At 45.9% G+C, this 14575-nt stretch overlaps 1 protein-coding gene across 1 annotated transcript in view; it reads left to right on the top strand.

Moving 5' to 3' along the window:
- Positions 1 to 10765, top strand: part of RIMS4 (regulating synaptic membrane exocytosis 4) — a 53879-nt gene extending 43114 nt beyond the window's left edge. The window contains exons 3-6 of the mRNA XM_072879271.1: positions 7334 to 7446; positions 8107 to 8208; positions 8466 to 8605; positions 10543 to 10765. Of these exons, the coding sequence (XP_072735372.1) occupies positions 7334 to 7446; positions 8107 to 8208; positions 8466 to 8605; positions 10543 to 10761 (574 nt within the window). The 3' untranslated portion in view covers positions 10762 to 10765. The remainder of the gene's footprint in view (positions 1 to 7333; positions 7447 to 8106; positions 8209 to 8465; positions 8606 to 10542) is intronic.
- The last annotated feature ends 3810 nt before the right edge of the window (positions 10766 to 14575 follow it).

The raw sequence follows: 14575 nt of genomic DNA, 5'->3' as shown, positions 1-14575 counted from the left end.
CAGGTGATGACTAGCAAAGACTTAGAGAATTTTTCTTGTATTATCTGAGATGAGTCTGCCTGTCCAGCAAGGAAGCACCTTGTTGTTGGCCATATCATCTCTTCCCATCGTGAGGGCAGCACCAGCCCGAGCCCTGCCTGAAGCCAGCGTTGTGACGAGGGCTGGAGGCAGAATGCAGCCTGGCGTGCATGCTGCCGGCACGGGCATCTCACGCCTCTCGGCTTTGTTCTGTCTCGTGCTGTTTCTGCAAGCTACAGCCTGTACCAGTTCTCCCATCTGTGCGTACAGGGCTGATGTGAACCAACGCTGGGACTTAGGCTAGGAGAGCTACCTGCCCTTCTCTGCTTCACTACGGAGCAGTAGCTAAAAGGAAGCTGGAGAAAATACTGGCCTGGCTTGTGACCGTATGGCCATGTGAAAATTCACTTTCTTTCACCAAAAATTATCCATCATCATTCAAGAATTACCAAGAGACTTGATTCCTAAACGCACCATTCAGGAGATTCACATTGTACCTATTCACTGAATGTCTCTCTCTGAGCATCCAAAGCCAGGGGACTTCTAGACTCTTTTATAGCAAATTAACTTTAGGGCTCTCCTTTTACCCAGGTCCTTTTAAAAAAATGTAATGAAATGTGTTGTTAATACAGTTCAGGCTGTAAGAAATCAAGGCCTTTCGAGATGGAAGCGGGGAAAGGCATGGAGATTGTATCTGTAATACGCCAAGAAATTAGTCAGCCTGTTCAGCAACAGCACATCCTTTTGTGCTGTTAAGCTTGACCAGCACAGCTCAGAGAGGATGTGACCTTGAGAGCTGTAGTTACAGCAGTAAATACAGTGAATCCCACCTTCAGCAGCCTCTTGGGAACAGGCAAAATTGCTCTCTGAAGGCAGGTAGCTATCTCTTATTCAGTGCGTCCGAGATGACTTGTGATTGCTAAAAATGGAGCTAGCCTGGTAAGGTGGGGAAGGGAATGGGGGAGGTCTTTGTACATAATTCACTGCACAGTTTTTATAGCTCCATTTAGGTGGCAGAATTCATACAGCAGAAGGAATTGGATACACGAGCGGAGTACAGCGTGTTACAGCACATAAGACAGCACGTCACAGTGCTAAAAATGTTACAGAAAGTGGAGTGGCCAGGAGAGGAGCGGAGCTTGTTGAGAGGCAGAGACAGGGATATTGCCTGGCAGAGGAGAGGTGTGCGGTCGGTGGGGTGAGGTTGGGTTTGGGTCCTGCAGGGACAGATGCTCACAGAAAACCTTTCCAGCCAAAGTGAAGGCTCCTGCAGCATTCACATCGAGTTTCACAGGGTAAGGGGCTGTGTGCCCAATCCCCTGACAACGTGGTCAGATGTGTATCGCATTAATAATTCCTCATGTGCACCATAAGTATTTTAAAGATGGGGCAGTGGACGTTACATTAACCAGTTCTGCCTTCCTCCTTAGCTGATAGATACCTGCTTGGCTTCTGCGTGTAAGATGCGATTTAAGACCTTGACATGCAATATGGATGAGTGGGATTGTTATACAGTACATTACTGCTCCCTGAAATTGGAGTTCTGGTGGGGGTTTTTTTAATGCTCAAATAAAATAACTGTCAAATATGTTATCAGTCTCAGAGGAGACTTCACCCCTGCCCCTTTTTTCTGGACGAAGGAAGTATGTGTTGCTGTCCCTGGTTTTTAAAGACAGCTGGAGAACTTAGCTATACGTTAGAAGTAGACGTACAACAAATTTGTTAGTTCAGCTGTGCAAGTTAAACCATTCAGTTGCATGGCTGTGTTTAGGCAACTTGCTTATTAATTGCAACTTTGTGTGCTAAGAGGACAAAAAAAAAAAGTCTTTTAGAAAATATTTACGAGAACAGAACAATAATTTCTGAACCCTGGGCCCAAACACATCCCATGTACATACTAGACACAGTGGAGCAGCTGTTTAAGAGTGTATCGCTTCTAAAGGCGTGAGTTGATGGCACATAGGCAGTTGTGTGGATAGTGTGAATAAATCCATGAAAAGCGCAAGGCAAAATATTATCTTCTGAAAATAGCTGTTCTCGGGGTGTGCCAGGGGGTGGCTGTGTTGAAGCTATCTGGCTTCACCGCTACCCCACCTGGCTGAACCCCCAGCAGGGGAGCAGTGCAGCTCTGCAAAAGCCAAGATGTGCAAGTGTAATAGAGAGGCAGTAATGGGGATTTGGTTTGAGGGGCCAGGGGGGGCACACAAAGTCTTCTCAGAATACCCCTCCTCTTGACAGAGCTCCTCAACCAAAGGGTGTTACACCTAGCCTGAGAAGGGAGCAGGAGATGAATGCCTTGCTCTGCGTTTCTTCTGCACAGACACAGCAGCCAGTGTGTGGCCATTACAAGTTGGTACAGTCGAGACCAGTCCCAAAGTCTTGTAAGGTAGAATTAAAAAGTACTGCATCAAGGGCAAAATAAAGGAAATATGCTGGTCTGTGCTTTGAACTGATAACTTCCAAATGGTGTTGAGGACTGATGTACAAAGAGGAAGGACTGGAAAAAGATTTGGAAGGAAAAAGTAAAGCAAAGCACAGGAATAAATTCTCTAGGGAGGGATTTTAAGAATAGGTTAGACAAGCAGCTGTTGCGAATGGTGTAAATAAAGCTGCTCTGGCCTTGGGACCTGGGTGTGGACTAGGTGACCTGTGGAGATGCCTTCTTACCATATTTCCTGCGAGTTTTGCAAGGTTTTGACAAGCTGGTTCTGCAGATGCTTGCAGCAGCATAATGGTATATCTGGCATACAGAGTCCCAGAAGCAATTTAAAAATAGATTTAGAAAAGAGGTCAGACAAACTCTGCATGGACAGGAAAATAAATTAATGATACATTTTCCCTAAATGTGTCTGTGCTGTTGCGCACTCTGCATGCTAATGTGCAGCGAACGACGGGTGGGGGTGCGGAAGAGGCTGAGCAGAGCCACATATGCAGTATGAGAGGGATCGGCACAGGTGCTCTGAATTTTCTTTATACCATTTCATATTGAAGTCAGCATTGTCCATCTAGGCATTCAAATCCTGATCAGTTTACAAGCAAACTTTGAAAAGCTAGTTCTCCATCCAAATATATATGAAGAGCAGCAGCCTTGCTGTGAAGGAACCAACGGCGTGATGCTTTGCCCGGGGAGAGGAAGGGCAGATCTTTGCAATGGGTAGGTCAGGAAATGCTGCTACCTTGAAAGAGCAGAGAAGCAAGCAGCTGGCAAAGAGCCTTTAAGCCACTCTTAAATTACAGCACAGAGGACAGATTTCACATGCCCTGACCTACAGCATGCAACGCAGGAGCACAGTCTTCAGAGACTGCTGCACAGATTTCCTAAATAATCAGGATTATGAATGTTGTGTTTAAAAAGAAGATCATCTAGGCCATCTCAGCCCCAGTTTGAGCACATGGTTCCTACGATTGAGTGAACACACAGTTTTATTCTGCATGTAAACGTGTCACAAAAGAAATAAATTGTTTATGCAGTCGGGATAAAGTCGGGAATGGTAATTAGGTACACGTTCTGCATGGGGATTGCACACGGGAGCTGCCGGGCTGGGCTCAGGGCTCTGCCAGCTGCAGCCTCGCAGGCCGGTGTCTGCGTGGTCTTGTCTCCCTCTCGTGGGTGTCCAAACGACTGCAACAGGAGCAGTTGTCCCCTGCTGTCCCAAGGTGTGTCCATGCTGTGATGCCTTCAGCATGGCCTGGAGGCATCCACGCTAGCTGGCTGGTGTGCCAGGGACAGCTTGGGCTTAGAAATGGCTCTTTTATCCATGTGTCCGAAATGGGATTTGCAGCCTGTGCTGAGCCTTGGGGTGGAACTGGTACCTGTGCAAACAAAATTAATGTTTGTGCAGGTTTCTGCTGATCTACTTTGCATTGGTGGGCTCGGAGACCCCAGGATCAGTAGCCTCCAGAGGGTCGACCTGCTGCTGCTCTGCTTCCTTACCTACGGCTGAGGGCCATGTTCCATGGGTCCTCCAGCAAAATGTCCTTTGTTTGTCCTTGACACCCGGAGGTGTCACTGACCTCCCTGTACTCTCTCTGTGCCTTCAGGTCTGTAACAGAGTCACATTCAACTTAAAACCAATTCCACAGCAAACCCCATAATCTTTATCATTCTCATTCAGCTGTGGCAAAGCAGAGCCCATGAATCATGATTAGTGAAAGCAGAGGGCCAGAGAAGAGATAATTAATTTCTCTTTCCTGTTCAAAAGGCTGTGCTGCCCTCGCTCAGCGGAGGATTTGTGTCCCTTAGACAAAAGGCTGACAAGTGTCACCTGTTAATCTTCTCTGTGCGGCTGTTTGTCAGCACGAGGTGGTCCTGCCGCAGCCTCGGTCCCCAGGGCACTGCTGGTTATGACAGCTGCTATTTGCAAGTCAGCTGCAAAACGCTCCCACTTTATTCCTCCAGCTATTTTTAGTATTTCTTTTTAGATTGCAATAAAAAAAAGGCATCTCGTATTGGTGATAGCCAGGTTGTAGTGATTTCTCCCCTTAAGGGAGAGGTGTGTTTGGCGATGGCAGAGGAAGGGCTTTCCAGGGTCACTCTGCAGTGCGTGTGAACCCATCTGCTGGCTGGCACCCGAGGTGGAGCCACCACTGTCACCTGCAGCAGATCCCCTCGGGAGCATGTCTCCCTGTCAGCACAGCCAGCGTGCGGTGGTTCAGCTGGAGAGCTGGTTGCTGAATCAAGGGCAGGTGAGAAACAGCTCGGTTTCTTCAGAGGTCAGGCAGGAAAAGTCTGCTGAGCATGTGGCAGAGTGGTGGGGGGGCTCTTGGGAGCGCCAGGGCTGCATTTAAAGACCAGAAAGAAGTCACGGTGGTCCCTGGAGCTCTTTTCCTCCCTGCTTCAGCTGCAGGATCAGCTGCAGGAAAAGCAAGTGAGTGAATGGGGAAGATCTGTCCCACCGATTTCAGAATCACACCGTACGCGGCCCCCTCACCTCGGCATCCAAGCTTCTCTTCGAGCAGTTGACAGACAGAGCTCACTGAGCTGGATTTGAGCATCCTAAGTTTAGCCAGTTCAGCTAAATGGTTCCTGCCGTTTTTAATTCACATTCATACTAAATTTCTGCAGTTTTATTTTCCCCTTCCCTCTCCTCTCAAGGGAGAAGCAATGGCTTTCTTGGAGGTAGCTTATGATTTTTCCAGACAGAAATTGTTTCCATTGCAGGGTTATTGGCAATACCCAAACATATGTCCAGGAATCGGCCAAAGCCAAGGAGCCTGATTTAGAGCTGCTGCTTCTAATGTCTAATAAAGCAGCACTGCAAAAGGTCAGCCTCTGTGCAACATAGCAGCCAGTCCCACCAGCTAATGGCATAATCTGTTAAAGAATTAATTCCCTACGTCTTCCCTTCCCAGTAAAATATAACAACAACGGGGAACGTTAACTGTCTAACCTAATATTGAGTTTCATATAGTGCTAGTAAAGCTATTAACTGAGGCTGTTATCCAAACTGCCGGAGTCTTGACCTTGGCCTGTGTTTTTAAGTGGGCTTTTGTCGTTCCTCTGAAGATCAGCCTTGATGCTACAAAGCAGCAGCAGCTTCATTCGAGGAGCAGCTCCACTGCTCTCCTTGCAAGGGTCCGTGTTTGCGGCACAGCTCTGGTGTCCCTGCAGCAGCGTCCTGCCCTCTCGCTGTAATTTGCACTGATGAGTGTTCATCATTTCGAGGTTGTCCCGAGCCCTCTGACTTCTGAATCTATGTGGAGAGAACAGTAATGTCTGCTTTGCTGTATATGCTTCCAGTTGCCATTGGTTCACCTTTAGAGCTCTTGTTCTTGTGCTTCTTAATGCTGTTCTTCATGCTCTCCTGCTATTTTGCTCCATATCATTGATGCAGGCTGCAGCATTGGCTGCTCCATTAGCAGGTACTTTTATTTTCTCCTGAGCTGCCCCAGCTGCTGGGCAGAGCCTTTGCTAGCAGTGTTGCCCAAAGGAGGGGTGAGCTGGTATGCGAGAGCAGGGGTGGTTTCTCTCCATGCATGTATCAAGCACAGAGGAATACTTGGCATCAGCCTTTGACGTGATTCTCTCCCCAGCAGATAAGGGGAAATGGTTTCCTGTGGCAGGTTTCGTGAATTATTTTGAGTATTTGGGGGCCAGAAGGGTCTCTCTTTGCTATTCTGCAGCAAGTGGAGTTTCTGTGGGTGGTGGTCTCCCAGCTTTGTGTTCCCACTGCAGTTGGAAAAGTGCAGGAGGTTTGTAATTCTGCCTGACTTCGGTGTGCAGCAGCTTCCCTGGAGGCAGAGTGCAAAACCCAGCGTGGTAGCATGGGTAGCCTGGCACAAAGCTCCTGACGTGTGTTTCAGCAGCTGTGTTTCGGTTTGGCAGACGCCTGTAGGATAAAAGTCGGTGTCGAATGGTGGCCTCAAGCCTGCTCCTTAACCGTGCACAGCAAGTGGGGCAGCAAGTTTTCCCACAACCTGTGATACAGCTGCGTAAATCGGGGTACAACTGGGTAAACCTTGATTTGTATCAGTGTACCACAGGGTTTGACCCTTTTGCGTTGACTTCACCCATGTCCAGTGCAGTGACCAGCACCTGTAGCCAAGCTGTAGACCAGCCTCAGGTGCCTGGTGAATAGATTTGGGGGCTGTGTCCCCCTGAAAGCTTTTGTTTGCTGCAGTGACTGCAGCAGCATTGCTGGTGTTTGAGGGTGTTGGCCCTTTAGCCTTGCACCAGTGTTCAGGTCCTCTTCATGATCGCTTCAGGCCCAGTCATGGAAGCAGGTATGAAAACCACACGGTGGATGTGATGGGTGCTTCTGGTGATGAGCAGTAGGAAATGGGGTCCTCTGGTCAAGAAGGAGACCCATTGCTCTGTGCATGTGTGAGAAATAAATAGGGAATTGAGTCCCAAGGGGATCGATGCCAGCATCCCTCGTCTCACTTTTAACTGCTGCTCTAGATGCATTATTTCCTCCCCAGAAATGAGGATTGGGAAGGGACAGCTAACAAGAGAGATCCTGTAAGATATGCCAGGAAGCTCCTTAGATTATAATGCTGCCTAGAAGAATTTACAGGATGCATGATAACCTGAGGTGGCAGAGATTTTCCCTTACAGACAATTAGTTATAGATGAACAAGTATTAACCAATTTGTGACTGCAACCATTACAGGGTTGGGGTTATTTTTTTTTGTACGAGGAAAGGGATTTAAAATGGATTCCATGTATCTAAACTGCCTGGAAATCAGCGAGTTGTGCAAGGGAAGAAGGCTTCTGTAGATGTCATTAATTTCAAAGATACATTAAATCTGGTTAGCTACTGCGTTGCTTTAAAATGCGAATTAACCATTTGCCAAAAATCAATTTCTTTTGCAGCTTGAATTTCAGTGGAGTCCATCTGGCATCTGCTGGGCAGTTTAGTGACTTCCTGGGCAGCATGGGCCCTGCACAATTTGTTGGGCGTCAGACCTTGGCCACCACCTCGATGGGTAAGGAACACAAAGATGTTAGGTGGCTTTAATTTAATCTTGAACAGACCACTCCTACAAGCCACCTAATAATGTGTCCAGCATCTGCTGATCTACCATTCCCCCACTCTGTTTCTCTATTAACTCAAGTAAGCTTGGCTGAAAGGTTTTCCTGATTGCCGCGAATGCGGCATTACTAGGAGAACATCAGCTTTATGCTTTCCTCCGTCAGATCTGAAAGGCATAGGCTGAGTAAAAAACAGCTCAAATCCTGAAAAAGCATCCTGTGTATCTTCATGTTTTTCTTGCTCTCTAAGGCCCACTGGGCTCTCTAAAGATTTTCTTATGGTCCACCATAATTGCATTTTCCAAAGTAGCCTGCAATTCTATGTGCTTCGGTTTGGGAGAGATGAGAGGCTAGCTGCCACTGAAGAGTATGAGACTGAGTCACCAAAGCTGTGTTAGAGGGCTGACATTAGAGATTGCTTTTGAAAATGTGGGCTTGAATCACTGCAGAGCTGCTCCAGAGTAACACGGGAAGAGATCAGGCACTCAGGGCCTACAGTTTGTTACAGCTTGTAGCAGGCGTGACGTGAAGATTGTTTTTTTTTTCTAACATTTTAGTAGCCCACAGATGTACTGTTTTGAAAGTCTTCTGTCTATTTTGACATTTTGGTTTAGGGGATGTGGAAATTGGCTTGCAAGAGCGAAATGGGCAGCTAGAAGTGGATATCATTCAGGCTCGAGGACTGACACCAAAACCCGGCTCCAAAACACTGCCAGGTAGTATGCTTTGACCTCCTAAAGTAATTTACTGAGCCCCAGCCTCCTGCGATGCTTGTGAAAAGAAAAAATTTTAATTCCGCTTGGCTTCTGCAGGAATAAGCAGTCTGTATGTGGTATTGAAAACAAGGCTGGTTGAGCAAATCTTTTCACTGCTGTAAAATGCCTTCTTTAGAAATACCTGAGACATGGCACTCTGTCTTTTCTAAAGTGCGCATGAAGATTTTTTCATATTTGACCATATTTATTTTTTCCAGCTGCTTACATCAAAGCTTACCTGCTAGAGAATGGCGTGTGCATTGCGAAAAAGAAGACAAAAGTGGCTCGCAAATCATTAGACCCTTTGTACAATCAGGTGTTACTGTTTGCCGAGAGCCCCCAGGGCAAAGTTTTACAGGTAAGACAAGCAAGTCTCAGGTCTGCCCATCTCTCTCTTCCACCTCTGCTGGAAGATATTAAGTCTGGCAAGGGATCTGGATAGTTAACATAGATGAGAAAAAGCCAGTGTTTTCATTGAACCAAATGCACTCAATCTGAGCATAACAAATGGAAAGGAAAACCTTTATTTTGTTCTCAAACTGATTATTATTTGACACCCTGACAGGGTGTCATTGAGCGCCTACCAGGAAAATGTTGATTTTTATTTTTTTGAATTCTTTTTTTCCCCACCCAGTTAGGAGATAGGTAGTACCTATAGATGCTAAACAGTCTTGCAGCATAGGTTGTCTTCTGTGTTTATATGTATTCAGAGCACTCTGCTTTGGCCATCACCCAATCACATGTCCTACCTTTTTCTACCTCTTTTCTTTTACTGCCATACATTTTCTGCCATACTCATATTTTCAATCCTGCACCTATGTTTCCAGAGCAAAGAGTGATTTGCATCGTTAATTCATACCTAAATCATTTCCATCCAATAAAGCCTGGCTAAAATCCACTGGTAATACTGATGTAATTAATCCATGAGTTTCTATTGCTTACCTCCACTGGCATATGAATTGCCAGCTAACCTGCTGGACCCTTCTCATTAGTGAACTCTTCCTCATTTACCTTGATTAGAAGGATTTTCCCCTGTTGCAATGAGACTGTGCATTTTTGACTGAAATGGGGTGGGACCTGGCGTGGTCTGCTCTTGCCTTGCATGGGTTTCCTTACCTGCTGCCTTGCTGCCCGGAAAGGCACTTACTGCAAGAGAATAAAATGGGGAGGTTGGCTCTCTGCCAGCGGCCATGCCACCAAACCAACTTTCTGCAGGCTTGTTCCATCTCATGCTGACTGACGGTGTTAATTTTTGTCTTTTAATTTACATTCGTTGTCTCTCCTACCTCATTTTACAGAAAATTGTAATGTTCTGGTTATTTGGACCCTAGGGAAGGAAGCTGTCAGGATTAGCCAGAGATCACTAGTCACCGTCATAACCCATCGTACTCATCCCCTCCTCTTCAGAACATGGACTCGCTCTGGAGTCAGTCGTCACCTTTGTCTTGAGCCACATAGGGCCACTTGGTCGCGTGCAGACCTCCAGTATGCCTAAGCCCATGACCCTCACTACATCTGTTGTTCCACCCACTGGTCTCCATCGTGTCGTAAGTGTGATTCAGCTTTCCCTGCTCGTCTGCCAGCTCTCTTTCATTAGACCTTCCTCTGCAACTGCAAGCCTTTCTCGGCAGTCTGTTCTGCTTCCCCTGCATGCCACTCCATGTGTGCCCCTTGCGTCACCGGTCCCACTTGCCAGCACTTGGCTCCTGCCCTTTCTCCAGGTGAGTAGCCATGCCTCGTCACCATCTCAGTGTCAGGAGCTCCAAGTGCAGAAGTTAAGACATGCTCTTTTTCTCAAACTGTTGGCTCTTGACCCAAGCTGTTGCCCACCTTTTTTTGTTGGTGTATTTTTTTCCAGATCAGGAGCCCTTCCTGCCCTTTTCTCCCAGGCCACCTTTTGTTGTGTCCAAGGCCCGTTACTGTGCCAGGGCCAGGTTTTACATGCAGGTGTTGGAGCTGCAGCTCCAGAGGTACTTCGTGCATGTACTGGCCCTGCCCAGCAGGTAGAACAGCAGAATGGTGTCTCATCCACACATGCATTCACCTCTTTTCCATGGGGGTGGAAAAAAAGTCTGATAACATCAGGATTTGTAAAAGTGTGCTTTAAAAGAACTGTAGATGCATCAGCCAGAGTTTCATGTCACCTGTTGGTAGTGTAAACCTTTTTGCTCTTCTTGGGCTGTAGTAAAGCCCCGGGAAGTTGGATGAGTAGAAAGGAGGATTGATAAGACTTGTGCTTCCCAAGAAAGTGTGCAAGTTGGAGGATTAACTGTGCTCCCCCCTCTTGTTCCTAAGGTGATAGTCTGGGGAAACTATGGACGCATGGAGCGCAAGCACTTCATGGGAGTCGCCAGGGTCCTCCTGGAAGAACTGGATTTGTCAACTTTAGCAATTGGCTGGTACAAGCTCTTCCCAACCTCCTCGATGGTAGATCCCACTACAGGCCCGCTCCTGCGTCAGTCCTCACAGCTTTCCCTGGAGAGCACAGTGGGACCCTGCTGTGACAGGTCTTAGTAAGGAAGGGGGAACTGCTTTTGTTTTTTAAACATGCTGTCAAGGTTTTGTTTGCTGGAACTCTGACCTCAAGCGCAATGCATGTTCAATCAGTTCTTGTGGAGCTGGAAGAGGAGGATAAACCAGTGACCTTAGACAGAAGATGAGGGGCAGGGCGCTGTGCCCTCTCCACCCGAGGAGGAGGTGCCGTGGGGCATGAGTCCTAGTTGTCAAATTAGACATACCCGTCTTGTTTCACTTCTCTCGCTGTCATTCTTGGACCCTTGTTTAAGATCAGTATTAACCCTGGAAAGTTGCAGCATTTGGGGGGAGTAAGGAAGGTATTTTTCTTAACCGTGCGTCTTAGAAATTTATAATACGGATTCTTTCATGAGAAAGTACCTGAAAAATTCAGAGGCCGATATCTGACCTAAAAAGAGCAAGAGCAGAAAGTTTCAGAGGAAGCATTAGGTTTTTTGTAAGGTCTTTCTTCTTGAAAGGAAGAAAAAGAAAGAAACCTGCAACTCTTTCTTTAGAATCAGTTCCACATCACTGCGTCATGTTAACTGTAACACTGTCGTCGCTGTGTTTTCAAACTGTGCCAAATTACCAGCAAGTGTCTTTACTGCATTACTTGTCTAACACTGCTGATGAAGCATACTTGGCGGGAGAATAAGTAGCGCCTACTTAGACCAGACAGTTTGAGCAGAGTTCTAGTTTAACAGGTTAATTAACTGCAGTTTTGCTCAGAAAAAAACCACTAGAAGTGGGTTCTGAACATCAGACTTGCAGCTTGAGATATGTTTTGTATTGTCAGATACAACGTTCTGCAATTTACTGACTCCCTTACTTGTTGCTGTGCATCCTTCAGTCATGATGTCTTCTATCTCCTGCTTTTCTTCCGTCTCCTTTGTACTGGTACATATCTGCTGGAGTTGCTGCCCTTCCTGTTGTGCTATGGACTGACCTGAAAGAGGACTGTTTTATTCTGCCACAGGAGAGGAGATTGAGGTTTCTGGGGGTGCAGAAGAAAGAAACCTCAGCTTGTCACCTGAGAAGAAGGTGCTGGAGAGCATGTAACCTTCCTTGTGGAGAGAAAGGTGCTTTAGGCAGTCTTGGTAGTACACAAACATTGTCAAGTGTCCTGCAAGAGGAGATGCAATCCCCAAAGTATGGAGAGGTAGTGGGTGAGGAATCTGAAGACGCAGTGGTCACAGCATGTATATTTTGTTAATTAAAGTGCAACACTAACTGTAAACGAGTCTTGTAGATTAAGCCAGTAAAGCACATTCTCTGAGCTGCCGAGCTACGGTGGCTGTTGTCAGCAGAGTCACGTGCTGGAGTAAGTGCGCTAGATCCTTCAGACAATTAAAAACTTATTATCCAAAATCACAGAGAATCTCCACAGATTTTCTGTTGATAGACCTGTTTTGGCTAGGTTTTGTCTTAGTTCCTAATGAGGATTTGATGACTGCTGTCTCAGCTTTTGGAGATGTTTTACTTTGTGATTTAAAAGTGAAGGTCCCATGTCACGTTTAGGAATGAGCAGATTTGTGACCTGTCATAGAGGCATACTGAACATTTATTTCTGCATGTGGACCTCAGCTTTGTTAGAAAAAAAGCATGAGTGTTGAGTGGCTGGTAAAAGCAGTTGCGTTTGGTTCTAGCTTGTCTATGGCATTTTAAATTATTTTGAGATAGATTACAGGATAGATGCAAAAATAATAGGCCTTACAATAATCTCTGTGAAAAATGATATAATATAAAGGAGAGGGGAGAAGGAGAAGGGACATAGAATGAATAGTTTTTTGAGTCTTCAGTGGCAAAAGCCTCAACATTTCAGATAAATCTCTTAATTTCCTTGATCAAATACGTCTCTGGCCTCTCACTAATTATTTTTTCTAATCGTATTAGACAATTTCTATATATTAGCTGAAGAAAGTTTGTTGCATGCTGGTCAAACTATGTTGTGGCTCTCTTTTATTTTTATTTTTTAAAAAAAGCACATTTACTGTAATTCAAGTCAGCATCTTTTCCTCTTGGTATGTAGTGAGTACTAGGCAATATTGTACAATATGTGTATGAACTAGAATAGATTAGGTAGATTTAGTGGTTTGTAGCACTGGATCTTTTAATAACTATGTCTTTAAAAGGACCGTGGGGAGCTCCAGGTACATGCCAGACCTGGCAGCTGAGTAACAGGGCTTCTGTCTTAAGTTACACCGAAAACTTTATCTTGGTACTTAGTTTGGACATTATCTACCAGTAATAGCTAGTTAATCATGGTTTTCCTGTGTCCAATAAGATGAATGCAACATTTTTGCAGTCTTTAATGGAGAGTAGGAGACTATATATGCCAAAAATACTCCCCAAAAAACTTTGTTTAATGACTGTCTGTTGAAAAGCTCAGTTCCTGTATGCCTGGCAAATGCGATGTGTCTCTGTATCCTACCCCTCCAAAAGCTCTGCAAGCTCAGTGATGATCAGTTTAGTTACAATAGGACTACTTAACACTGAAGACTATCTTCCATATGTTTTTAATCATGCTAAAAGGTCACTGTCAGGGTAAAAAAAAAAAGTTAGACTTCTACTTGTGTTATTTTTGTTAACGTCTCAGATTCTGAAATTTGGAGGCACTTTTAACAGTCCGCTCCATCCTGTTTTCTTCTGCATTTTTTACGTGGTTGATTGTAGTCCAGTGGTTCTCGCTTTTGTTTCTACTCACTTCCAAGTCCTGTTTCTCCCCAGTAAGCGAACGTTGCAACCCCTGCTTGCCACGCACAGCAAAGTCACGTGAACTGGCAAGTGCAGATGACCTTCCTTCGTAAAGCAGACTCACAGGAGCCCTTCTGAGAGTGCCCATGGGGCGCAGAGTGAGGCCAGGAGCGTTGCACGGTACCCTACAGTCTAAATTCTTGCTTCACTCATGCCTGTGATTCCTGCACTGACCATGGCATATTATAGTTAAAGAAGTAGTCTTCTAGTTATCCATGCAAGGCAAGTCTCAGGCTTGGAATAGCTTATTTCTATACAGCCTACCTTTTTTTTTTCCCCCCCAATTTGACTTGCCAGTTTCTGTCTAAGGTGATGTGATATGACAGTTGGGATTACCAGTGTGGTCGCGTAAGAAGTAGCAGTTTGCTAGAGTGATGAGTAGCTGAAAACTAAACTTTGGTCCCCTTTGCAAGTCCTGACTGAGTTTTTTCCTGTGTCCAAGTCTAGCTGTTAGTTATAGTCAGGGAGGGGGAGAGAAAGGAAGAGCAGGAGACTTAAAAAAAAAAAAAAAAAAAGATTTCATAGTATTTTTGGTCTCAGTGCAGTGATGAGGGATGAGACTGAGGAGAGAGAAATACTTGCCCAGCTCACGGTTGATTCCCTGTTCCTTGTGCATGAAATACTACATTTTAATAGTAACGGGAGGATTGCTTGCCAAAAAAAAATGGAGAGCCGGTCACTAAATGTTACCTGCATTACCATTACCATGGAAAACAAAGAAATCCTGATGCTGAGAGCAAAATGATCTCTCCCCAGTGGGAATCCCCTGCACACAGGGAGAGCAGAGCACTGAAACCGTGCCTCGCACGTGGCTTTGTCCTCTTTGTGGTCTGAGCAAAAAGCAGCCGTGACCGTGGTTAGTCCTGATTTGTTCAGGCAAAAAACGTGATATTTTCCCAGTCTCCTGGTGTCGCTTTCCCTTTGCCCCAACACAGCTGGGATGCCACAGAGCCAACACAAGGTCCTCACTCTGCAGTTCAGTCCGTGGCTCCTCGTCCTGCAGCCGAAGCCACGCGCGCAGGCTGGGGCATCCCTTTTGCACTGCGTGCGGGCGTTTGTG

Source organism: Ciconia boyciana, chromosome 14 (assembly GCF_034638445.1).
Source record: "Ciconia boyciana chromosome 14, ASM3463844v1, whole genome shotgun sequence".
Lineage (NCBI taxonomy): Eukaryota > Metazoa > Chordata > Aves > Ciconiiformes > Ciconiidae > Ciconia > Ciconia boyciana.
The sequence above is the reverse complement of the archived record's forward strand: the minus strand, read 5'-3'. Positions and strand labels throughout refer to the sequence as shown.